This window comes from Mytilus californianus, unplaced genomic scaffold, assembly GCF_021869535.1.
Source record: "Mytilus californianus isolate M0D057914Y unplaced genomic scaffold, xbMytCali1.0.p SCAF_7, whole genome shotgun sequence".
In the NCBI taxonomy this organism is placed as follows: Eukaryota; Metazoa; Mollusca; class Bivalvia; order Mytilida; family Mytilidae; genus Mytilus; species Mytilus californianus.
Window position 1 is genome coordinate 107,798,835 of NW_026262723.1, and position 26,061 is coordinate 107,824,895.

At 32.7% G+C, this 26,061-nt stretch overlaps 1 protein-coding gene across 2 annotated transcripts in view; it reads right to left on the reverse strand.

The window, feature by feature from the left end:
- Positions 1-26,061, reverse strand: part of LOC127707900 (receptor-type guanylate cyclase Gyc76C-like) — a 148,429-nt gene that overhangs the window by 17,820 nt on the left and 104,548 nt on the right. For both annotated transcript variants that reach the window (XM_052212659.1, XM_052212658.1), the window contains exons 5-12: positions 19,258-19,430; positions 17,404-17,539; positions 13,755-13,900; positions 13,127-13,232; positions 12,280-12,358; positions 6,295-6,418; positions 5,728-5,883; positions 3,524-3,628 (exon numbers count right to left, since the gene is read on the reverse strand). In XM_052212659.1, the coding sequence (XP_052068619.1) occupies positions 3,524-3,628; positions 5,728-5,883; positions 6,295-6,418; positions 12,280-12,358; positions 13,127-13,232; positions 13,755-13,900; positions 17,404-17,539; positions 19,258-19,430 (1,025 nt within the window). The remainder of the gene's footprint in view (positions 1-3,523; positions 3,629-5,727; positions 5,884-6,294; positions 6,419-12,279; positions 12,359-13,126; positions 13,233-13,754; positions 13,901-17,403; positions 17,540-19,257; positions 19,431-26,061) is intronic.

Here is a 26,061-nt window from a genome sequence, read left to right on the forward strand (position 1 = left end):
TACGTGACCAAGTACACAATATTGAATCTAGAAAAGTAAATAAAATAAAATGGTATTACACATTGAATGTAAACAATTATAATTTTAAGTTTAACTGTTCCGTTTTGTATGTTCAAAGAGAACCGCTAGAGCCTGGGTTAAAACTAGCCGCAACTCTTCGCCATCTTGCTGCTGGATCGACCTATGCCGATATGAAATTTTCCTGGAGAGTTCCTGGTAACACCTTGTCTGTAGTTGTTAGGGAAGTATGCAGTGTAATTATTGATGAATATACAGGTGAGGTCATGACTCCTCCAAATGATCCAGAGGAATGGAAAGCAATTGCTGATCAATTTATGCGCAGATGGCATTTTCCATATTGCTGTGGAGCGCTGGATAGAAAGCATATTGCCATAAAGAAACAGGCTCGTTCGGGTTCATTATACCACAATTATAATGGATTCTTCTCCATAGTCATGCTAGCCTTGGTTGATGGTGATTACAAGTTTATATGGGCAGATGTTGGAGGTAAGATATTTATATAATTTTATGTAAAAATCCTTTAAAACGTTAGAAAAAACTTACAAATTTTATTGCTTGTAATACTGTTTCAGAATCTAATATAACAACTTCGTAAATAAGCAAAGCGTCCAATCCAGAAAACAAAGGGAAATCAAAGAGCAGCACAAACGAAGCAACAGATCCTCGTGTATATATATATATTTTTTAAACGAATCTGACGAAACCTTAAAAGTCGAAACACGTGTCATTCGTGGCAAAATAAGTTAACCTTGGTATCTCACACATTGAAGTTAATATAATGGAATTCTATGGGACTGTCATACAAGTGAGAGGTTTAGCTAGCTATAAAACCAGGTTTAATCCACTATTTTCTACATAAGGAAATGCCTTTACCAAGTCAGGAATATGACAGTTGTTTCTCATTCGTTTGATGTGTTTGAGCTTTTGATTTTGCCATTTGATAAAGGACTTTCCGTTTTGAATTTTCCTTGGAGTTCTGTATTTTTGCTATTTTACTTTTTTTTATGACATTTATTTTAGCATACATGTAAGTCACTCAAGAATTTACATATATACATTTGAAAAAAAATATCATGAGATTTCATATTTCTTCATATATGGAACTTTTTGCGATAATTTCATATTCTCTACATTTTAGCAAACGGTGCCTGTTCTGATGCTCAGATGTATAATGAGTCCGAATTAAGAGAAGCAGCGGAAGATGGAAGCATAGGCTTCCCCGATGCCGAGCCTCTTCCAAATGATACCGAAGACGTTCCCTACTATTTCATTGGAGATGACGCCCTAAGAACGACGATGATGGAACCCTATTCTCATAGAGAAAACGTATATTCAGATATAGACTATCGCGAGCAAGGCGTGTTGTGGAGAACGCGATAGGTATTTTGTCCAAAAGATTCAGAATTCTCCTCTCAACAATGGGTCATTCCAGATCAACAGTTCATCTGATAGTGAAGACATGCATAATTCTACACAATCTGATGAGAATTCGCTATCCTGGGCTTCAGGACCAACAACTAGATTGTGAACACCCCATCAACAGGAATTTAATTCCAGGAGCTTGGAGGCGGGGACCGAATCTGCAGGATACCCAGAATGTTACAGCAGCTAATATTGACGATAAACTCGCCTGCTGGATCAGTTGCCTGGCAGGACAGAATGATATGAGACATGAATAATAATTGAAAAATAAATTGATCACATCTGTAAAATGGTTTAATAAGTTATGTTTACACTCACTTGTCTTGGTTATAATTGAAAACGTTCTTTCATGCTTCTTAATTCACCCATGTATACAGGAACAGTATGACGTCATGCACATCAATATTGCGATATATGGTAAAAGAAGAAAGTCTGCAGTGCAAAGTCTACACAAGAGTGGACACGCTAAAATGTCTCGCCTGCTTACTGGCATGTCGGAATAGAAAATTCTTAATTGATCACTCGAGCATGAAAACAAGGTCAAGGTTTAGTGACATATGTCAGACTGACATGGGCACTTACTGAGGAGTCTATAGACCAATTACCATAACTTTAGGTTTTCTATGTACTGAGAAACTGACCTAATCACGAAAACTGATCGCAAAATAAACAAAGTCATTCAACCATGAAAATGAGGTCAAGGACATCTGACATGTGACGGACAGAAAACTTGCAACATAAGGCATCTATGGATGAAATATGGATGCTCTAGGTCTTCTTCCTTCTGAGTAATAAAGCTTTCACCAACTTGTTAACGCACTGCCGCCGCCGCCGGTATAGCTATATATATATGTCTCGCCTCCAGAGTCTTTAGACGCAGGCGAGGCAAAAATCAAACTGGACTAACAGGGCGACTTGAACTTTGAAGACTTGGTAGACTGACTTCTTGAATCTGGTCCCCAGTATTCTCTTCTTGCACTCTCTTTATTGTTCCCGACGTTCTCATCATCCCACGGCCCAGGCCACGACCTAGAACTGATTTACCTCTGCCTCTTCCTTTGGGTGGCATTTCGAAATGAATTGTTATGAAAAAGGCGGGAACACAAGACCATGTACATCCAGAAGTAGTACATACACCCCATAATTACACGTCCCAGACACGCCGAAAACACTGATAATCGTCCCAGGTACGACCGGGACGCGTCTCAAATACGTTCAAGGGACGTTTTTCCTTCCTAGCGTGCATTTCATCTACGTAAGACAAACGCCAGACATACGCCAACATACGTTACTTGAACGCCCGATAAACGCTTATGTACGCTTCTCGTACGCCCTAAACACGCTTAAAGCTCGTTGTGCACACGATACAGATATGATTGACAAGTTGAATGCGTCCAAAATTACTAGCGTATTGGCAGCGTACATGGTTTTTGACCTCGCCCGGCATACGTCGGTGCTATACGCTAATGTGTGACGCCGGTATTAGGCAATATTCTTCGTAGACGTCATCCTACGGGCTCTATCAATGAGCACAATATACTGCAGTATTAGAGACATGACAACACGTGAAACAATTCAAAAGAGAAAACCCAACGGACTGATTTTTTGAATCGAGTGTGCAGAAATCTTTTAAGATGGTTAGTTTCTACCTTCCTAGATAAATTCGGGTAATGAATATTAGACAAGATTTGATCAAATCCACGTTTCTTGACAAAACAAGCACAAGTCTCTTCAATTCCTGTAAATCATGGCATCGATGTCTCCATAGTGTACCCATAACTTTACTGTATAGTTTGGTTTTTTTTTCACCAAAAAGATGTTCAATTAGAATTCTATGTTCCGCGAAACTTTCGCGTCAAATTTTACGGCTTATAATCGATTTGAATAGTTGGTCATCGTTCTAATTACTCAAAATCTCTTTACTTCACGTAGTACGTTAACCAGCGTTGTCCGTAATCACTTTCGTGTGTGTGCCATTAATGTCGATACCCGGAATAATATAATATATGTAGCTCGAATTGAGGACGATATAGCTCAGCTGATGTTCCTAACGTGAGAAAGGTAAACGTTTTAAACATACCTGAAGGCTTCCTTTAAAACAATATTCTGTAACAATTATAAAATTATGCGTATCAACACAAGCACCAACAAACGGATTGATATTCATATGCCGTAAATCTCGCATCTGAAAAAAAATTGATGTATAATATTATATACCTTAAGATACGATTTCATAAGAAAGACACCAGGGGGAAACTGACCAATATTGTTCTCATGTTTATATTTGTATATAGGAACTCTACGCAGTGCGTGTTTATTTTGACTGTCTGTCTCATTATGTTAGTTTTTACTTTTATTTTCATTCCGAATTTGGTTTTGGATGTCATGTTTAAGATTTTTTATGATGAAATCATTTACTGCTTGTTCAAATTCAGGAAGAATATGTATAGAGTTTCGTACTGTATAATATTTGTCTTCATCGTTAACGACTGAAAAGTAATATGTAGATGAAAAGTTGATGAACTATTGTCTCGTTGACTTTACGAATCTTCTCCTTTTTGTTTACTGTCTGATGTTATATACTATCATCTGCATGATAATTCATCACCGCATTTATAGAATAACTAACCGAAGAATTCAAATATAGAAATATATTTCACGAGTGACCGAAAAAACACATTAATTCATAAATGCGCATAGCGCATGAGTTAATTATCAGTGTTGTTCGGTCACGAGTTGAATATTTTTCGATATTTGAATTCTTCGATTAATTAATCCTTTTTTTTCATTGGGAAATCACGGTATTTCATTGCAACCGATGTAATAATCTGTTATTGAATAAAAAAAAATTGCCACTGTGTATGTTTACATTAAAGCATTTTACAAAGAATTATTTTGATATTCAATCTAAATGGAAAGGGCTTAAACTTTAACAATCATATATCTAAAATATATAAAAACAAGACAATAAATATTCTAAAACGAATGGGTAAATATTTAAACAGGCTAGATAGATTAACAGCATACTATTGATTCATTCTTTCGAATTTTAATTATTGTCCAGTAATTTGGCACTACTGAAGTGAAAAAAATTCTTTTAAATAGAAAAAAAATTAAGAAAGAGCTCCTAGATTCCTCTATGAAGATTGTGATACTTCATACGAAAAACTGCTAGAAAAGTCAAAATTACCTTCTTTAAAAAATAGGAAAAATAAAAACTATTGCGACAGAAACATTTAAAATAATTCACAAGAATAGTCCAAGTTATCTTTATGATTTAATTGCTATTTAAGTTCAGAAGTACAATTTTAGATTGCAGAAAACAGAGGTACTCCCGAGAGTCAGAAATACAAGGTATGGTTTGAGATCGTTTCGCTATAATGCTGCACAAATCTTGAATGAGCTGCCTAACCATTGTCGAATTGAAACATCTTTTGACCAATTCAAAACATAGGTACAAACATGGAATCCAAATAACAGCTCATGCCAGTGCAGTGCATGCATATAGTGCTTTTATGCTTGTGCTTTTTTAAATTTTTATATTGTTTGACTGTTTGATTTGCTTACCTTTTTTAGTTGCTATTATCTGCTGTGCTTTTCATTTTAAATTATGCTCTGTTTTATGCAATACTTTATTTTGCATACTATGCTTTTAACTTTTATAAGTCATCTATGTTATCTTACCATGCACTGTATGTTTAAAATTGTGTTGTTTTCGTGACTTTTGTATGTGTGTATATATTTTGTTATTCAGTCGATTTGAAAAGCTCACTAGAGCTTGTGTTTATGTAGTTTATTGAATATCGACTTTAAATAAAACTTTGATTTGATTTTATTTGATTTGAACGGAATAAAATGCCCACAAAACACAAATTGAAGAAACATTTGTAAAATACCTGGCTTTATAATATAAAATAGTTATTCTGGCAAATACGTCTTCAGTATGTATCTTAAAGAATGTATGTATTGCTTAAATAATTGTTTGCCATGACTAATTGTAAGTTACACGTATATCTTTAAATTAGATAATTTTAGATGTACCCACGAAATAAATTTGTCGTAATCATCTGCGAGAACTGATATTTCCAGTTTTATTTTAGTATGCATGCGTGAAAATATGTTCCTTTATATGTAGATACATTTAACACATTGTGTGGAAAAGCATGAGCTGTTCGAGTTTTCGATGATATTGGTCAAAATTATTGTATTATGAAGGTCAGATTTGTCTCTTTCCAACCTTTGGTTGCATGGTATGTCTAGTAAATAATATTAAATAAATATTACCATTTTCATTTGTTTTTTAATGTCTCTGTTGATATGCAGCATTTTACTTTCATACACTTTCAGTGCCACTATTTGGCCTTTATAGGTACCAGTTTTTATATATACTTGAGTGAACGACATCCGGGAATCTAAAGATTGGTTACTGTTTAAGGAAACCTGTTGATTATTAAATGATATTTCTAAACTTTACTACTATGAACATGTTTCTTTTGTATTCTATTCAGATACATTGTGTAAATAAAAAATAAACTTTACTTTTCTAATTATAGATATTTTGTCAGCAAGATAAATATTTCATATTCTCTACGTAAAGATAAACAGCAAGGTCACTCAGTTATTTGTCTTGATACTTGCAGACTGTCGGGGGCTGCAAAAAACGAAAATCCTTGTAAAACACAAGGCTGAATAAATGTAACATTAAAGTGTTGAATATTGTTTTTTTTTTTTAATCCTTTATAAAAAAAAAAATTAAAAGAAGCTGATCAATTCATAAGTAAAGATTTATTTATCTTAGAAAATACAATTGAAAATGAGATCTGAATAAAAAAAAGTACAACTTTGACTTACAGTACTACCTGCGTTAACCATAGTAACATATGGTGACACTTTACCATTAGTGTGAGTTGATTTAATATCGTGTGTATAAATCTGCCATGATAGACCAGCAATTTCCTGTTCATATCTCCAGTTCCTGTAAAATAAAGTGTCATATGGTTCTATACATACTCTTCTGTAAAATGTGTGATAATTAACACTAACTTGCTTCATTCACGAACTTGTTGTCGGGCGGACAAGTTTTCCAACAGATAGACGACATTCCTAAGACCACCATATGTGCTCCTCCTCGTGTTTTCAATTTGCTATTTTAATTGTATAACCCAGTATTTTAGAACAATGAGGAGAACATGCATTATCTTTTGATTTTAGATCCCGCTGATGTTCTCTTCATAAAAGATTTGAAAAGTTTGGTGACAATGTAAAGTGCATCTATCCTATCGAACTTGATTTACAGGATACGACAAGTAGAACTAAATCTGACTCATATCTTGACTTAAAATCGAGTGTGGACGACAGTATTGCGGTACGACAAATTGAATAGAACCGTATTTATGTGTAACACAGATGCTTCATATCAGTCAAATCAAACTATGAAAGCGTTAGTAAAAGTTTCGATGAGATGACTTCAACTGTACCATTAAGGACCCCTGTTTCAATAGCTGCCATGTAAGTAGCAACTATTCCGAACGGAAAATCCTCATAGGAAACTGAAGACATGGAATATTGTATCAACTTGGATATATAAACACTTAATATGGAAGTGCTGTTTTATTGTTGCTACACAAAAATCAAATGTTCCCAATTTGAAAATCAGTCATCACTTTTTTTGATTGATTGATTGTTGGTTGCTTAACGTCCAGTGGCAAATATTTCATGCATATTCAGGACGAGAACAAATTAAAAATAAATACAATAGGTAGGTTCTGTAATGTAGGCCATCCGGGAAGAAGGTCGGGGAAATTTAGACTGCCACTGGAAAATGAGGGTAAATTGGATAGGGACAGCAATTTTGCCTTGCAACAGGTCACCTACGAACCCCTCAAAGAGTTGTTGCAAGAGTTCTTAACGTGCAGAGAGCGTGGCATTCTCTCTACACGAGGCATCGGATTTAACGTCCCCATTCTGACCGGACGTGGCTGCGTACTTGTACATCCCGCACAGCCAAACGGACGCCCCACTTTAGCGAGGGTTTTACCGCCGGTCGGAGGAAGACCAATGGTGACCATATTTCTATTCCCCAGTCACCCTTGGGGGTCACTTTTTTTTGTAATGGACATCAAAGATACCAGGCTTATCATTTGATATGCCAAACTCGCGTTTCGTCTACAGAAGATTTATCAGTTGAGCTCTAATAAAAATATTTAGAAAGCTAAATAAAATTCGAAGTTGAAGAAGATTAAATTTTCAAAATTCCAAAACGTTTCACCACATATGGCTAAGGCAATGTAAAATAAAGTTCTTAACCATCCCTCCGTGACAATTTCTATCTAAAGTCAAGATATGGAGCAAATATGTATATTTAGTTTTCTTTATGCCAAGAGCATCGGGAAAGTTTCGATCAACACAGTTAAACGGTCATCAAATTTTGAATTATCAAATGAGAAACAACCCTCTACATAGATATAAGAAGATTAGGTATGAGTGCCAATGAGACAACACTCCGTCCAAGTCACAATGTGTAAAAAGTTAGCAATTATAGGTTAAAGTACGGCCTTCAAAACGGAGCCTTGTCTCACACTTAAGCAAGCTATAAAGGGCCCCGAAATGACCAGTGTAAAACAATTCAAACAGAAAAACCAACGGTCTAATCTATATAAAAACCGAGAAACGAGAAACACTTATGAACCACATCAACAAACGACAACCATCGAACAACAGGTTCATAACTTAAGACAGGTGCAAACAAATGCAGCGGTTTTAAACGTTTTAACAGGCGCAAACCTTCAACCTAACCGGAAACAGTAGTGTAACATTACAACATAGAAAGACACACTATAAAATATCAATTGAAATGGCTTAACTCGATCAAAAAGACATATTAACAAAAAAACAAGTAAACATACACTGAACGAATAAATTTGATCTATGACAAAATATAAATACAATATTAATAAAAAAAAAGGGGGGGATGTAAAACAATGTCAAAATGACAACTATAACCTTGGACAAAATGGCGTTGAATAAAATAACGTACACAGGTAAGTTTATATATAATAATTTTGTTGTTACGGAAATATTTTTTTCAAAATAAATTAATTTGTTGTTCATAGTACGAGTACAGAAGTGAAAATTTATCTTTTGGCTAAATACTTTTCAAAGGTGGTACATATTAGACTGTCGTTTTTGTCCGATTTCAAAATTTAGCTTTTCAACTTGACCATTCTCGTATAATGAAATTACATAATCACAAAAAAGGAATTATTGTTAATGCAAACTTCTTATTTCTTTTTTAGATGAATTCAAACTTAGGTTTTCGTTTGAATTTATGAGAAATAAGGAATGTGAATCTGTCTAAACATACTAAAACAAAAATATCAAGAATGTTATATTTTACCACAAATGCATATATATAAAACTCGTCTGGTATAATTGCATTTATCTTGGTCATTTAAACTCTGGTAGATAGATGTCTCATTGGCAATCATACCACATCTCTTTATTTTCATATTGAAGTAAATATTGCAGTTTTTTGTCGGTGTGATAATCGACAAAAAATAAAACGCGAAACAATGATATAATAGCCGTTCGTATCAAGTCAAACCTATAAATAGGAAATAAGAAATGACAATGTCTAAATCAAATGTCAATACATGTTACAATTGTAATGTACATGGAACGGTACAGACACTTGTAAAGGCAACACATAATTGGTAAAAATATGATTTATTGCACAAAACGCTCACTTGTGTAACTCTTCAATGTAAAAATACGAGACAAAATAACGTAGAGTTAAGACTATAAGTCACCGTACGTACGGCCTTCAAAAATGAGAAAAACCAATATCGTATAGTAATACACTTTAAAAAAAAAGACCATATTTTTTAAACTTCATTAAGAATTGAATGCTTCTTTCTTTAATTACATAAGGGTGTAAGAGCGTTGACCAAAGCACATTTTGTACGAAGCGCGGAACCGTTTCAATTTAATTACAATCCTATTAAACTTTACCAAGCTTTTTGTTTGTTCTCCTATGCACTGTCGTGACGTTGTCATGGGAAGCAAAGACAAGAATGTTGCATTTTTTTTATAAATAAAATAAAATTTTAGAAAGCCTCGCGATTGCTGTCAGCCAATCAAAAGGACGGGTTCTTACAAAACATACATGTAATGTAATTATAGGATGTTGCCATATTACAAGCACTATAAAATCATGTCAGGGTTTTAGCGAACATATTCCTTAAATACGAATAAATATATGTCATGTAGTCTGAATACGTTTTTTTTTTTTACTAATGGGAAAGAACATATGAACTACACCATACTGTGTGATTCTATTAGTGATTAAAATTAATGTAGCTTCGTTTCATTTATACCATCCTTAAGAGAAGACCCTTGACAGACAATTAGATATAATATTTGATCACTTAGATACACAAGAACCTAGCTAACATGCAAGTCATCTTTTTACAGTCACGAACCTAACCAATATAATGGTTGTAAATAGATAAGCAAGTTTCCAAAAAGAAGCGTTTCAAGTAAAATATTAATGTAAGTCCTGGCCTTGACACATGACACTTTATGTTATATACGACTCTGATTCATCGCAAATATTATTGGTTTTATTCTATTATATATATATATATGTTTCCAGACTAATGAGAGTCGTTATGAGACGGATATTCCGTCAATCGGTTGTGTCGTTACTGTCTTCCCTATAAAGCATATTCAGCACTTCTGTGTTGACATGAATTATCATTGATATGGTCATAATTATAAATTAACTGTTTACAAAACTTTGAATTTTTTAAATACTAAGGCTTTCTACCCCAGGAATAGATTACCTTAGCTGTATTTGGCAAAACTTTTAGGAATTTTTGGTCCTCAATGCTCTTCAACTTCGTACTTTATTTGGCCTTTTTAACTCTGTTTGTAGCGTCACTGATGAGTCTTTTGTAGAGACGTTAGCACGATGTTGGTACTACTTAGCGTTACACGACGTTCCTCATAATGATGCGATTTCGACGATTTCAAAGAACGTTTCAAGCGTTTAAGCTTATAATTGATGAGGTCAATTTACTGTTGTGAATTTGATAACCGATTTCTGTAAATTTAGTTTAACAAATAAAACTCAAAGTGGTCGTACACATATTTTTGTTAATGAATATTCATTTATAGGAGTTGTCAGTCTTTCCAGGCCATAATTGATAATTTTACTTTTGGCAGCAGTTCGCATTAATGAATCATACATTAATTTCCAAATTTATACAGATTTGTTTTAAATATAAATTAGATTTTGAATCTATTTTCCCTTTTTAATGCATGTTTATACATACTCCTTTTGTTGCATTTCCTTCCGTTTCCGTTTCCTTTCTATATTTTATCATTTCACGATGCTTTCTATGTCGCAAAATTTCTAGATAGTTAAACATTTTGGATTCATGTTTTTCTCATTTCCGTATTTTTGTGGCATATGCATATCCTTTGTTTTGTTATATTTGCCAGCAATAGTTTTTCTCTATTTTATTTTATTAACAAAAAAAATATGCATGTTGCTTTTGATGATTTTTTAAAAACTTGCAGATAGACAACGTTCCTTGAATAAAACAAATGTCATGAATGTGCTGAAAAAAACTAAGATCCCGATATTTTTTATATCAATCTCATTTGGTCAACCTTTTATGTTAAACTTAAACCTTTCCTTTATCATACATTGGTTATATTATAACTTATATTTTTATTTTCATACGAATTAAACTGGAAACAAATAATTATGATATAAAATTAAAAACCCGAGCATGACATCAATTACGTTTTGCGAACGTTGGGACAAAACGGCTATACTTTTTGAAACGATCTAAAAATCGTGTTGCCAATCGAAAAAATGTTAAACACTATATTGTTTAAAAAGAAAAAGAAAAAAACTTTTACTGCCTAGTTTTATTTTCTATGATCTAACTTTGCTTATTTAATATACAGCCGGTTAAAACCTCAATTGCAAAGAAAATACAGCGTTTTTTTCGTTGGGACAAGATGGCTATACTTTTTGAAGTCATTGCAATAGAAACTATACGCATGGTTTCTGGCAAAAAAATATCATGAACCAGGAGAAAACTAAAAAAACTTTCAAAATATCATAAATATTTTCCCTCTCAGCTTTTCCAATTTCACGGTATAAATGCGCAAACCCGATATATGCTTACCTTGCATATGCTTGGACATTTTTCACACCGGTTTCAAAAATAACATTTTCCGGTTTACGCTTTCAGTGATATTGATTTTGCTTTAACACGCGAATAACAATAACAATAGCAATACTCTTGTGAAGTTTTACGATTATCAAAAAAAAAAATACCGTAGGAAAGAAACGGAGCTCCGATCTTTTGCACACAAAATTTAACGTTGGACATTACGTTTTTGCGTAAAAATGGGATAATTAAGTGTTATAATTCTTGATATTTTAAATTTCGGTTCCTTTTTTTCTATATTTTCAAGTCTAATGTAATAAATTCAACCAGAAATCACTATATTTTTATCGAACTGACCAGTCTACGTATTCATTTTCATGCTAATCTATAGCAAAATGGAATTGGTACCAACATCGTGCGCAACGTCCCACGAAACGCGCATCTGCCGCAAATACAAAATTCCAATCCTGGTATCTATGATGAGTTTATTGCCAATGTATTCAGATATCTCTAATGATTTGAAATTAATAGTTTTTTTATCTTAATTTTGAACAGTCATTTTCCTAAAAGATTTAACTTTGTAGTTTTGTTTAATTATGTGTAGCAAAGTACACAACATTTGTTTTTGGAGAGATAAAAAATGGCTTACCTGTAAGCTACTAATATTATAATAAAGACTATTAATAAAATCCCGCCTATTATTCCACCAACAATTTCAAGTGTATAAACTGCAATGAAAAATTTAAATGTAAAGAATATTCAAGTAAATATGAAGATTGAAGCTCAATTACTGGCATCGTTCAATTGCATTACAGTTTCATGTCCCTATAACAGACGTGATTTGTAACTTTAAAAGCGAGAATTAAACGTTTCTTTATTAATACGTAATACTTAATTGAAAACAGCAACATTTTTTAAACTGAAATGCAAAACAAGAAGAAATAATGATAAGAGCCCTTTGTAGTGAACCATATTCATCGGTTATCAATTATCAATGGTTTTTTTAGTTGTTGGGTTACTGTTACATTGACGTAAATTCCATATTTCTTTTTATTCATTTGTATTTTGGTAACTTTCATTGTAAGCAAGACTGACACATTGTTGGGGTATTATGAAAATTTAGTGTCCCACATTAACATGTTACATGTTTATATTAATAGCCTTATTCCTATCGAGTTAAAATGAATGAATGTTGTCATTAGAAAAGTAGTATACACAGTATTAACTAAATACAAGTGCACTATGTATAATTTTCAATATACTTTTTCACTTTTTTGGTCTTTTGGAAAATGTTGTTTGTGCTGTATTTAGACCCCTCTAACAAGAAATTTGTTTTGCATGCACACGTATAAAAATTGCAGTTTTTATCCAACGCAATCATAGGTTTGAACGTTGTTTTCAATTTAGACTTGTTTATAATTTTAAATATATAGAATTAAATTGGTACATTTGTCTAATTGGTTACATGTATAAACTGAACTGAAGTATATGCCTACCATTTGGTGGAATACATTTTTCCCTTCTGTAACCACAAACTGGTTCATCTAATGGAATCATACCAGATACCCAGTCTATGTTATGGTCTTTAAAGAGAGAAAGCCTCTGCAATAAAGAAAATCGTGTTTCCTATTTAAATATTATTAGCAGAAACTAACAGTTACTGTATTATAAAGAATTACACACAAGTCAAAACGAGATCGTATTTTGCATAATTCGGTAACAATGAAACAAACAATCTTACAATACGGTAATGGTTTTGCTTATTGTTGTATGCCATAAGCTGCCCTAGAGATGTAAACATCCTCGTCATTTGATCTCTAGTGGATGGTTGCCTCATTGGCAATCATATCAAATTTCTCATTTTTATATAGATATATCACTTCCAATGAAAGTGAAAAAAATATACAAATGATATGCATTTAACAAAAATGTTTTTGGGGCATTATTTTTCAGCCTAAGTGCGTGTAGGAGATATAACTGAGCTGAACAAAATAAAAAGCACATCTTGTAATGCTTAGATTTAGACATGTGTCTGACGTTATAAAATACAATTATATACAGGTATTGCTTACACGTGTATTATTATGTTCTTTGTTAATAAATATGAGTATGGAATACACTTACAGGTAATTTGCTTCCAATCAGAAAATGTCCAACAGGTTGCATTGAAAAATTGGCATGTTTAGAAACATATGGTACTCGAGCAAGTAGAGTGTAATTGCCTTCTGCATCTCCATTACTATCAATACTTGATATCACACCCTGTATACCTGGTGAATATATAACATTTTAAAAACATTAGGCTGAGTGTAATGCCTAAATTGAAATATAAAATTGTTTGATTGATTGGTGATTGCTTTACTCTGCATCAGCACAAGAAATGTAAAAGGTTTATAGTAAATGTAAAATTGGTTCAGGAGTAGTTTTGTTAGATATATTTACTATTCAGTAATTTTTAGTTTTATATACTTGAACACATGACTTAATTGTGTTTCTATTGAAGCACGAACTGCTGTACCCTTTCACGTAAGTTTGACCCTGGTATTTGTGAGTTTCGTGTTGACCTTTAGTTTTGGTGATTGTTGTTTTGATTCCTTCCTTGGTATCTTCTTTCCCTTTTTGTATTCTACATGTTTTTTTTTAATATATCAACAGTTTTGAACCTTTTCAAAATAAACATGATACATGTTTATCAAACCATGTCAATTCATTCGTATTTGAAAATGTCGAAAAAAGTAAAATCACAAAAATACTGAACTCCGAGGAAAATTCAAAAGGAAAGTCTTTATAGCTAGCTAACCCTCTCACTTGTATGACAGTCGCATTAATGAAAGACAAGAATAAAACAATTTACCATAGCACAATAACACAATGACGGGATGTATGAGTACAGAGTTACGTCATATGTAACAAAGAAGCACAAAAAGGCATTTATTTTGTATTTACATTGTATCATAGATCAAATTTATTTGTTCAGTGTATGTTCAGGTGTTAATATGTCCTTTGATTGAGTTAAGCCATTTTAGTTGTTATTTTATAGTGTGTCTTTCTATGTTGTGATGTTACACTTTTGTTTTAGAAAAGCGGTAAAGGTTTGGTACCATTAAAACGTTTAAACCCGCTGCAATTGATTGCACCTGTCCTAAGTCAGGAATCTGATGTTCAGTAGTTGTCGTTTGTTGGTGTGGTTCATACACTTGTGTAAACAATGTAATTAAGTTATTTTTTTGTTTGTATTGCAATGAAATACTTTTTAAAAGAAGATGCTTTTTTGGTGTCTTCCCGATTGTCCCACTTTTTGAATAATTCTTTTTATAGTGGATCATCTTTTTCAAAATTTATTTTTTTACTTATGTGATATTTTTTGTAAATAAGTCTTTGTTGTTGTTTCTTATTAGAGATGACAAATAGGATACGGAATATTTCATATTTTAATGAATAAAATAAAGACAAATATCATACAATCATAACAAATATTTTATTTCTGAATCAGCACTGAATTACAAGCACAATTTTAAATTAGCAAACTACTAAAGAAAATGTACATGTAATAAATAATCGCCTGAGAAAAAAGCTCTAATACATAAAACATAAGAATTATTTCCATAAACATAAATAAATTGTACCATGATAGTTCATATTATGAAAAACAAGGCACTGATGGACACATTGGAATGTTCAAAATCCATTTAGTTACCAAGTTTAAGGATCACCATACTGAATCAAAGACACATTAAACATGTTATAATTACATGTTGTTTAAATTGTTATAAAAACACAGAAGTTTAATTTGTTTATTTAAAATTTTTATCTAAATTCACCTTTCGCCTTAGTTCAATTCCCATCTCGCCTTAGTAATTTTTTTACCTTTTTTACCTGGAATTCACAGCTAAGGCGAAATGGGAACACACCGTTCATACGTGTTTCTCGTTTCTCGTTTTTTATATAGATTAGACCGTTGGTTTTCCCGTTTGAATGGTTTTACACTAGTAATTTTTGGGGCCCTTTATAGCTTGCTGTTTGGTGTGAGCCAAGGCTCCGTGTTGAAGACCGTACTTTGACCTATAATGGTTTACTTTTATACATTTTGACTTGGATGGAGAGTTGTCTCATTGGCACTCATACCACATCTTCTTATATCTATATAGACAAAAGTAAAATCACAAAAATACTGAACTCCGAGGAAAATTCAAACGGAATGGCCCTAATCAAATGGCAAAATCAAAAGCTCAAACACATCAAACGAATGGACAACAACTGTCATATTCCATGACTTGGAACAGGCATTTTCTAATGTAGAAAATGGTGGATTGAACCTGGATCGAAGCTATACTAACGTTGATATTTTACCTTCAGATTTATTCACTCTTTAAAAAAACGTCAAGCTTATAATCGCAATATGCCTCAATGACGGTAGTTATCAAATCTATTTCATGAGACACGCAATAGCAATATGCAGTATTTACCAATCTCCAAGGCTTTATATATTTGTATACCAGTCCCGGTTTATGTTGGGTTCAAGCTGGTAAATTTTCTTTGTAACGTTGTTTTTTTTTTTTTGTCTTGTTTTCCTTTTGTCAATGGTTATGTCTGTCACTGTGTGGTTTGTAGGCCCCGTAATATTGGCAATGGTTATGTCTGTCTTTGTGTGGTTTGTAGGCCCCGTGATATTGGCAATGGTTATGTCTGTCTTTGTTTTGGTTTGTAGGCCCGTGATATTCGCAATGGTTATGTCTGTCTTTGTGTGGTTTGTAGGCCCCGTAATATTGGCAATGGTTATGTCTGTCTTTGTGTGGTTTGTAGGCCCCGTGATATGGGCAATGGTTATGTCTGTCTTTGTGTTGTTTGTAGGCCCTGTGATATTGGCAATGGTTATGTCTGTCTTTGTGTAGTTTGTAGGCCCGTGCTTTTGTCAATGGTTATGTCTGTCTTTGTGTGGTTTGTAGGCCCTGTGATATTGACAATGGTTATGTCTGTCTTTGTGTGGTCTGTAGGCCCCATGATATTATCAATGGTTATGTCTGTTTTTGTGTGGTTTGTAGGCCCCGTGATATTGGCAATCGTTATGTCTGTCTTTATGTGGTTTGTAGGCCCTGTGATATTGACAATGGTTATGTCTGTCTTTGTGTGGTTTGTAGGCCTCGTGATATTGGCAATGGTTATGTCTGTCTTTGTGTGGTTTGTAGGCCCGTGATATTGGCAATGGTTATGTCTGTCTTTGTGTGGTTTGTAGGCCCCGTGATATTGGCAATGGTTATGTCTGTCTTTATGTGGTTTGTAGGCCCTGTGATATTGACAATGGTTATGTCTGTCTTTGTGTGGTTTGTAGGCCTCGTGATATTGGCAATGGTTATGTCTGTCTTTGTGTGGTTTGTAGGCCCGTGATATTGGCAATGGTTATGTCTGTCTTTGTATGGTTTGTAGGCCCCGTGATATTGGCAATGGTTATGTCTGTTTTTGTGTGGTTTGTAGGCCCGTGATATTGGCAATGGTTATGTCTGTTTTTGTGTGGTTTGTAGGCCCCGTGATATTGGCAATGGTTATGTCTGTTTTTGTGTGGTTTGAAGGCCCCGTGATATTGGCAATGGTTATGTCTGTTTTTGTGTGGTTTGTAGGCCCCGTGATATTGGCAATGGTTATGTCTGTTTTTGTGTGATTTGTAGGCCCCGTGGTATTGGCAATGGTTATGTCTGTCTTTGTTTGGTTTGTAGGCCCCGTGATATCTCCTTTTGCATCTTATTCAAAATAATTAATAGACTTTAGTAATACATACTTTGATAACTAATTCCTAGCATTGTTTCAATGATAGCTCTGCCATCCTTAATTGATCCTCCTGAACGTGTCATATTATCAGCTGCTTTTGCCCACAACATTACAGCGTCATATAAATAAGCAGCGTATACTGTTATCTGTAAATAGATAAAAACGAAAAACTACTATGTAAACCAGTTGTAATGACCTGAACATGCATTGTTTGAACATCCACAATGGTTCTTATTTAAAAGTGAGGACATTTTTATAATTTTTTCTCCCTCAATGTTATTTTCATTTTAGCAATTTCATATTTAAAACATTTTTTATTAAGCTATGATGAAACACAACATGAAAGAGGGGTGACTTTGTTTTGCAGAACAATACTTTGAAATACTTTGAAAATGTTATTATAATATTTTAATGCGATTGCCAGTGAGAAACTATCAAACGACTACCAAAAACAACTACAAAAATGCTAACAACTACAGGTCACCGCACGGCTTAAACAATAAAAAACTCTCTTTCCATACAGTAGTTATTTAAGGCCCCGGGATCACAAATTGTGAAACAATTCAAAAGAGAATGCAAACGGTATGATTTATAGACCAATAAAAGGAAACAAATATGGCAGAATCAACCAACCACAATCACAAGTGGATTACAAACTCTTGGCTTGACACAGAGGGGGTTAAACATATATGTCAGAGCTTAACTACCCCTTTTTTTTCTGTTACAGTAATTTAACAAAACAATGTACAAAGTATTTGGCGATAGCGCAATTGCGACTGTTTTAACTCAAAATATTTGTTTGTTCATAGCTTCTGATACAAATGCATTTGAACTCTTATTTAGACAACTTGTTCTGTCTTAGATCTTAGAATGCCAGTTATGTCGTCTGGTGTGCATCTTACCGACAGAAAAGTCGTCTGGTGTGCATCTTACCGACAGAAAGGTCGTCTGATTTGCATCTTACCGACTGTGTTCTATTCCCTATTGTGATATTTTGATTCTCATGAGGAATAATGAATGCATAGAAGGAGTCGCTTAGTCTGTCGACCACGAGGTCTCGCTCCTATTGTGATTCATGCAATTCCCTCATGTTTTTCTTGATCTTTATTCGTACATCAAAAATAGATTTACGAGTTTTGAACATTGGCATACTACTTTTGCCTCTTATTTGAGCTGTACATTTTTATCAATGAAAATGTATAATTTAAGACTCAACACAACTGCCATCAATCGGGAAATTTTCGCTATGTTCACGGTAGTCATTTTTCGCGCAATATACTCTACGCAGTGTCACTGTCCAGCTAGGGTACTATAGAGAAAATATATTAAAAAGTATAGGTCACCGAGCTGCCTCACCCTAACCGTAAAATATTGACACATTATGTAAGGATTGTAATGAGGAAACGCATTATGATGTGATTAGGCAGAAACTAAATGACAGAATTTTAAAATGAGAAGATAGATTTTATAAAACTTATTGATGAATACAAAATTAATGAAAAAATGGGATTGCCATTAGCTTTTGCTTGCTATATAACAAAATACTGTACATGTATTCACAAAATAAAGCTATCTCAGTTAAATGAAAAGTCTCACAAATGAATTCGTTCCATCATCAAAACTTGCTTTTTCCATAAAAAATCTAAACTGATCATTTGCGATCCAAGATGGCGAAAGACTTTCATACTACATGTACAACACAAACAGTGACACGCGATTTGAATATCCCTTTTAAGACCCAAACTGCGAAAATAACCCGATATACAGTATCATACTAAGATAGCATCAAGCAATTGGTTTTTGAGTCAATGCCAGTCAGTACTCAATAATAAAAGCTAATTTTTCATATAAAAAGCATAAATACCTTTTTAGGTTTCATAAAAGGGTTTGGAAATTCGAATGGAGGTTTTTCGTTGTAATCATTAACAGCCTGACGGAATTTATAGTATTGTGGATTACTGGGTGGACTAAGGGTGACAACCAGTAGTGATCTTGCAGCATCGCCATTCCTTGGTTGGTGGGGATTATCTGCTGTTCCTGCAAAAAACAAATGTATTTTATTCCTGACAATGACAAAACAGTAGTGATAATGTTGATGATGACAATAAAAGATGCGGGGATTAAATCTCTTGCAATGAGGTAATAAACAAGAGTGTGGCAAAGACAAGTAGAAAATGTTCCATAACGTTTGACCAAATCATAATAACATTAAACTTTTTATAAGGTAAATTCAAATTTGCAATTGACTAGGCTTGGTTTAATAACTCAACTACAAGAAGTTTGATTACTAAACATGCTAAATATTATTGGTTGCTAGGATATCATGTTGGTTTAAAAAAAATAATAACCTGATTCTCATATAGACCTGCGCACTTACATTAACAATTTCCGTTGAGCAACAACTTCCGGTAGTTATCAAGTGAAATTATAAATTGTCCATATGTCATGTTTCTTTAAAACCATGATAACCATCGAATGGTTCAAAAACAAATGACAACAAATTTTATAGGTAGATTTTTATTTCATTATTCCTATCATATATATAAAAAAAATAAATATAAATTTTCAAAAACGGAAATGTTTCAAATATATAAACTAATGGAGAAAATAATGTGACATTGAATCAAAATAAAACACAGTTTAGAATTTCATATTATTTGGCTTTGATCTTTCCTGGTGAAGGTGGGTAAATCCAGAAAAGCGCTTCGGATGCATAAAAGTTATAAGGTGTTGTTTTCATTTTTTATGTTTCCATATTGAAAACACCAATAATGTCACGAAGTATTATTTATGCTGATATTGACAGACTTCCGTCCCTTAATCATGTATCCATTTTCTCATTTGTTTTACTTAAATATCTACTTTGTATTTTTGTTTCAACATACAATAAGATAGTCATGGAAACTTACAGATAAAGGATACAACGTTACGGTAAAACTGAACTTGTAAAATCATTCTTTCCTGGATGTTTTTTTTTCTGTCGGAAGCCGTACCTTACATTGTTGTTTATCGTATAATTGAACTTGTAATTTTTGTAAAAGTAACTCCAACGGAAGCATATAAATTAAAAAGGATCGAATTTGACTAAGGTTGGCTTTAATTGGAAACCTTTGTTTTAATGAGCATTGACTTGAATACATAAAGGTATCGACCAAATGGAAGTATAAACAACGTTTGTAGTATTTACACGTACTATTCCTATTTTAGACGATTAAAAAACTTGATAAAGGCTAATGAGATTACAGAGGATAACTTGGAATAACAACATGATGTACTAACCCAATACATCTGTACCAAAATATTCTGTATTTTGTTTTACTTAGATGACATCTAAATATATTAGTATTTTTTATACTTTGATGTATGGTTTGTTTATTTATGGATTGAGATTAAACAGGAGGAGGGTTGAGATCTTTAAAAAAATAGTCTAACCCAACCAGACATACATGTGCCTGTCCCAAGTCAATAACCGTCTAAGTGGTTGCCTTATATCATATTCTAATATTTTTTTGTTGTTGTTGATTTTTGGGGGAGGGGGTATGTTGATTGTGGCTCTGGTTGTTTCTGTTTGTTTAATTTATTCACTTTTGTAGACTCTGGACGATTTATGGTTTGACATATGGTACACACATACGTGTCTTTTGATGAACACTACATTGCCTGTCTTTTCCAATGAAAATATATTATAAGGGGACTTTTTTTCTTTCAATAGCAGAAATTTGGTATATATTTTTAAAAAAAAGCTATAAATCTGTGCAGTTGATACACCTACCATTTATAGTAATCGTCTTATTTGCTCACTAAAATTTTTATTAAATCAAACTGCAGTCATCATGTCATCTGTCCGCGAAAAGATATATAATATACTTATGGTTACCATATTGCTTCTTTTTGTGTCAAAATCTAAGGATATTTCCAGCATTATAATAATCGAGCTTGTTTACATGATTTTTTTTTTAATTTGTGTAAATTCTTTCCTCCCTTTTAACAGTATATAAACATAAACATAAACATATGTAAAGGTAGCTGTAATTGTACTGATACATGCAGAGAACAATGCGTCATACTGAAAAGCTTCTAGGGGGAAATCGTTCAATTTACATTTTTTTTCTACTGCAAATTTAACTAACCGAATAAAACAGAAAACTATAATAGTTTTGAACTGATTGACTTTATAATTAAGTCATATGAATATTGGAAGTAACAGAATAAGCATGAGTTTGATATAAAAAAATATAATGCATCTTAGGATACGACACACAGTATACAGCCATTAAAACAAAACATTACATGCACAATACAATACACAGAATATTTAATAAATTCTGACATTTACATTATTTAAAAATCAAAGCTGTTCTATTTACTGCTGCAAAATTTACAGAAATAGATAACTATATCGGACGAAATAAACAATCAAATCCACAACTTTCATTATTAAGAGATAATTTAACAGTTTTAATTGTTGATAAAATCAACAAGTAAACGACATTAAGGAAGTCACGAATCCTTTGATTTCTTGTAAAGACTAAGAGTTTGAATCTTAAATTTGGTACAGTAATGTCCTAATTGTCTTATTATAAAAGTTTTGCTATAATTAAGGTGATATCAATCAAAACCAGCATACTGGGTGCATGTTAATGTTGTTAGTGTTGAGTGCATAGTACGGTTTTGAGATTTGTTTCTTTTTGTAAACATTTAAAATGACTTTTTTTCATGTGCTGTTCGTAACAATCAATCATACCATTGCGATTTTTGACGATTATGATTGAAAAGGAAAAAAGTGATAGAAATTGTCAGAATTTCGTGATGCTAGCGTAATAAATGCAAAGCGTGCCAAAAAGTGAGCCTTTTATCTATATATACTACCAGTAAATGACGTAAACAATATAACTTTATGGGGAATGCTGATCATGCCATTTCAATTTCAATTTATGATATCATAATATATGCATATTCATTATCCGTCACATTTGTTTTCATTGACCAAGGAACGTGTATCTGTGAAATGTCCGTGCGATGAATCCGGCATGAAAGAAAAGCTCTTACAAAAGTCTTGTAAGTAGGAACAACGATCTCAATGAGACATACACTTTACATACATGTATATCCGTTGAAGTTGAACAGCGGAATTTTATAATTTCGAAATGACATCTTTTAGGCTAACGCTTTGAAAAGAATTTTGTCCTTATAATGGAATGGACAGATTATATGACAAGCAAAGTAGTTTTTGATATTCTTGTAAAAGTTGAAATATAAACAACAGAAATTGTAATGATGAATTTCCTTTTTGGTTTTATTAAAGTGGTATTTAATCAATGCATGAATTAAATAAAAAAAAAAAAACATCTGTTATTTGTTGTTCGTGATTTAAATTGTGCCTTCAATAAGAAACTTCTACACGGGCTACAATGAAACATATCTATTCACTGCTGACAACTAATTACAATGCTTGTCTCCAAAGACATTCGTGTTATCACAAAAGATAACAAATGTCAAACATGTTTTCTGTAAGTTCATTTAAGTAGTGAACTCGAGTAAAAGCTTCCCTCAATTATGTTTCTGACTCCAAATCTGAATTATTATATATGATTTATAGAAGCAAGTGTATGACCTTTTGAATGATACAACAATAGAAGACAACAGGAAGTAACATAACAATCAGCACTATATATACCATAGGTCTTGAATAGACTTAGTTAATAACAATCAGCACTATATATGAATTAGTTCAGGCAGTATAGCACTTCCTTTAGAAAACAATCTATATGTATCTATATTTAAACACGATTTTTTTCAAGTAGATTATTAACGTCCAGTGGTGATTATTTCATACATATTTAGGACGAGAAACTATTAACATATTAATACAATACAATTTGTCCAGTTGATACTAACATGATTGGTTTAAGTAAGACAAACTGACTAAAATTGATCAAATTAAATCCTTATGAGAATGTAGTCCGTTATACACGATAAACAAGTTAGCTACCCAATCATGGCAACTTGGTTAATGATTGGCATAACAAAGTCGGATAAATTCAAATACCAATTACCATACTGATGACAAAATAACTTGTAGTCTCAACAAAATGATCTCGTATAATTACTTGAAACACAAATAACAGTTATAATTTACTGAGACGTATATCTCCGGATAAAGACTCTATTACGGCGGTAAACCGGGAAAATCATATTTTGAAAATAAATTAAAACTTTGAAATACGTATAAAATATAGTTTTCCGTCACGATATAGTCTAAAACAATCATTATAAAGTTTACATACTGCGTCTTATATTTATAACATGTTATATACACAAGTGCTTGAATGTGAAGGTTAATCCAGAAAAGCGCTTCGGATGCACCACATTTATAAACTGTTGTTTCCTTTTTGAAAAAATGCTTAACAAGAAAAACATAATCAAAGGAATTCAATTGTATATTCTGAATATCTGCTGTTATTGTTTAAAAAAACAGCGGCTCCATCTTTTGAAGAAATGTCAAGAAAAATTTAAAAAGATAATTAACTCTAAGCAAATGGAATGATTATTACGACCTGTCTTGTCATCTAACAGTTACACATGTTCAAAATTACAATTGAAATAATAATGTTTACAACATGGGTAATCTGTTTTTGGTGAGTAAATTCAAAATCAGAACAATTAGATCAACAAAAAACAGCCATTAAACTTAATAAAGGATAATAGAAATAACCAAGCATATACAGCATGAAAGACAAACTTATAAAAGCATCAAATAATTTGTGATAAAATTCCGAATTCTAAATCAACACAAAATTGCCAGTACTCTTTTACCAACATAAAATTGCCAGTACTCTTTTACCAACACAAAATTGCCAGTAATCTTTTACCAACATAAAATTGACAGTACTCTTTTATCAACCCAAATTGCCAGTACTCTTTTACCAACAAAAAATTGCCAGTACTCTTTTACCAACATTAAATTGCCTGTACTCTTTTATCAACACAAAATTGCCAGTACTCTGTTACCAACATAAAATTACCAGTACTCTTTTACCAACATAAAATCGCCAGTACTCTTTTACCATCATAAAATTGCCAGTACTCTTTAACGAACACCAAAAACGCACGTCTGGCGAACAAAAGTTTAATCATGGTCTCTATAATGAGTTTACCCCCGCATTTTTTATTTTTTATTTCATTTTTTTTTGGGGGGGGGGGGGTAGCTCAGTAATGAAATAAGACATAAAACAGCACTTAGGAATTATTATGATTAAACTATATCTTTGCTTTCTGGTATCTCACTTCATATATTACTTTTCATGAGGAATTCTACCTCAAGAGGGTTAATGTTTTGTCCATAAATGGTGTCAGCAAATACATTAAAGAAGAGCTTTACAGCAGCTTATTTTTCTCGATCTTTTTTTCTCGGGGCTAACAAGTAATTGAGAACCATGTTCCATACAGAAACTAACGGAAACCGCTGTTTTACTTCACGTCAAAATGCCAAATTTCGATTGGTTAATTAGGCGGGTGACAATTTTTCGAATGTCACCCTCTCGTGCAGACCAATCAAAAATCGATAAATTTATAGGACAATGAATTTATTTACATCAGTAATTTCAAAAACTATCCTTAGATTCTATACGTTCCGGCCTCAGAACTATTTCATAGACTGTCAAAATAAATAAAATAATATATCTTGCTTCACTATTGGGTTTTTCAAATAACTGTAACGTTGTTATACATATACATGACGTCATGGATAATAACTTTCAATTTACAACTTTAAAGACAATTATGACAGGACGTTCAGTATGACAAGTGGGAAATCTAGTGACAAACAAGTTTGAGCTTTCTAAAAAGCTGTGGACTGCTTCGCTCTATCCTAATTTAAGGTAATATGTGTGCATGTGGTTGTTGATTTAGTATTGGAAATGTGGTATTTTTAGATATTGATTGATATAAAATGCAATAAATACTTAGTTTCAGTGAAAATGATGTTGTTCTAATTTAAAAGTGTGCGTTATACACTCATGCTTTTAAAATTTTGATCACTTTACTTGTTGAAAATAAAAACATTTACAAATAGACACGACTCTGGAGTTGTGCCTCTCTGGAGGTGTGCCTAGATTGGCAGAAGTTATAAAATACAGATAATGCATTTTTGTAAACATTGTATAGGAACATTGTTTAGCAATACAAATCGTGCATATTGCAGATTAACAAAGCAAATAAACACGTATTAATAATTGATATTTCAATATATGCATAATAAAATGAACATGAATAAATGATAGTTGATCGGAACTGAAATACACATAGTAAATTTTCCGGCATTTGATGTCGTATCCTGAGACGAGAAAAGTCTGTAATTTTTGATCTCATTTAAGCCAATAGCTGTTGCTGTATCGCAGCCGCATCATAAGGCAACCAATCAGAATCTATATGTGATAGCAAGGACGCTATCAATTATAAATTCAAGAGAAAACGTTTTAGTAAATAGTAAAAAATAAAATAAATTGAAATAAAAACAAAAAATCTATTTAAAGTTATCATTTCCCTCCTAAAATAACAAACGACGAGAACGGCTTTGTTTAAAATTGATTTAAAATGTTGCTAATAAATTCCTGGAATACCAACTTCAATGTATTTTTCTACTGGCTGTTTACCTCTCTGGAACATG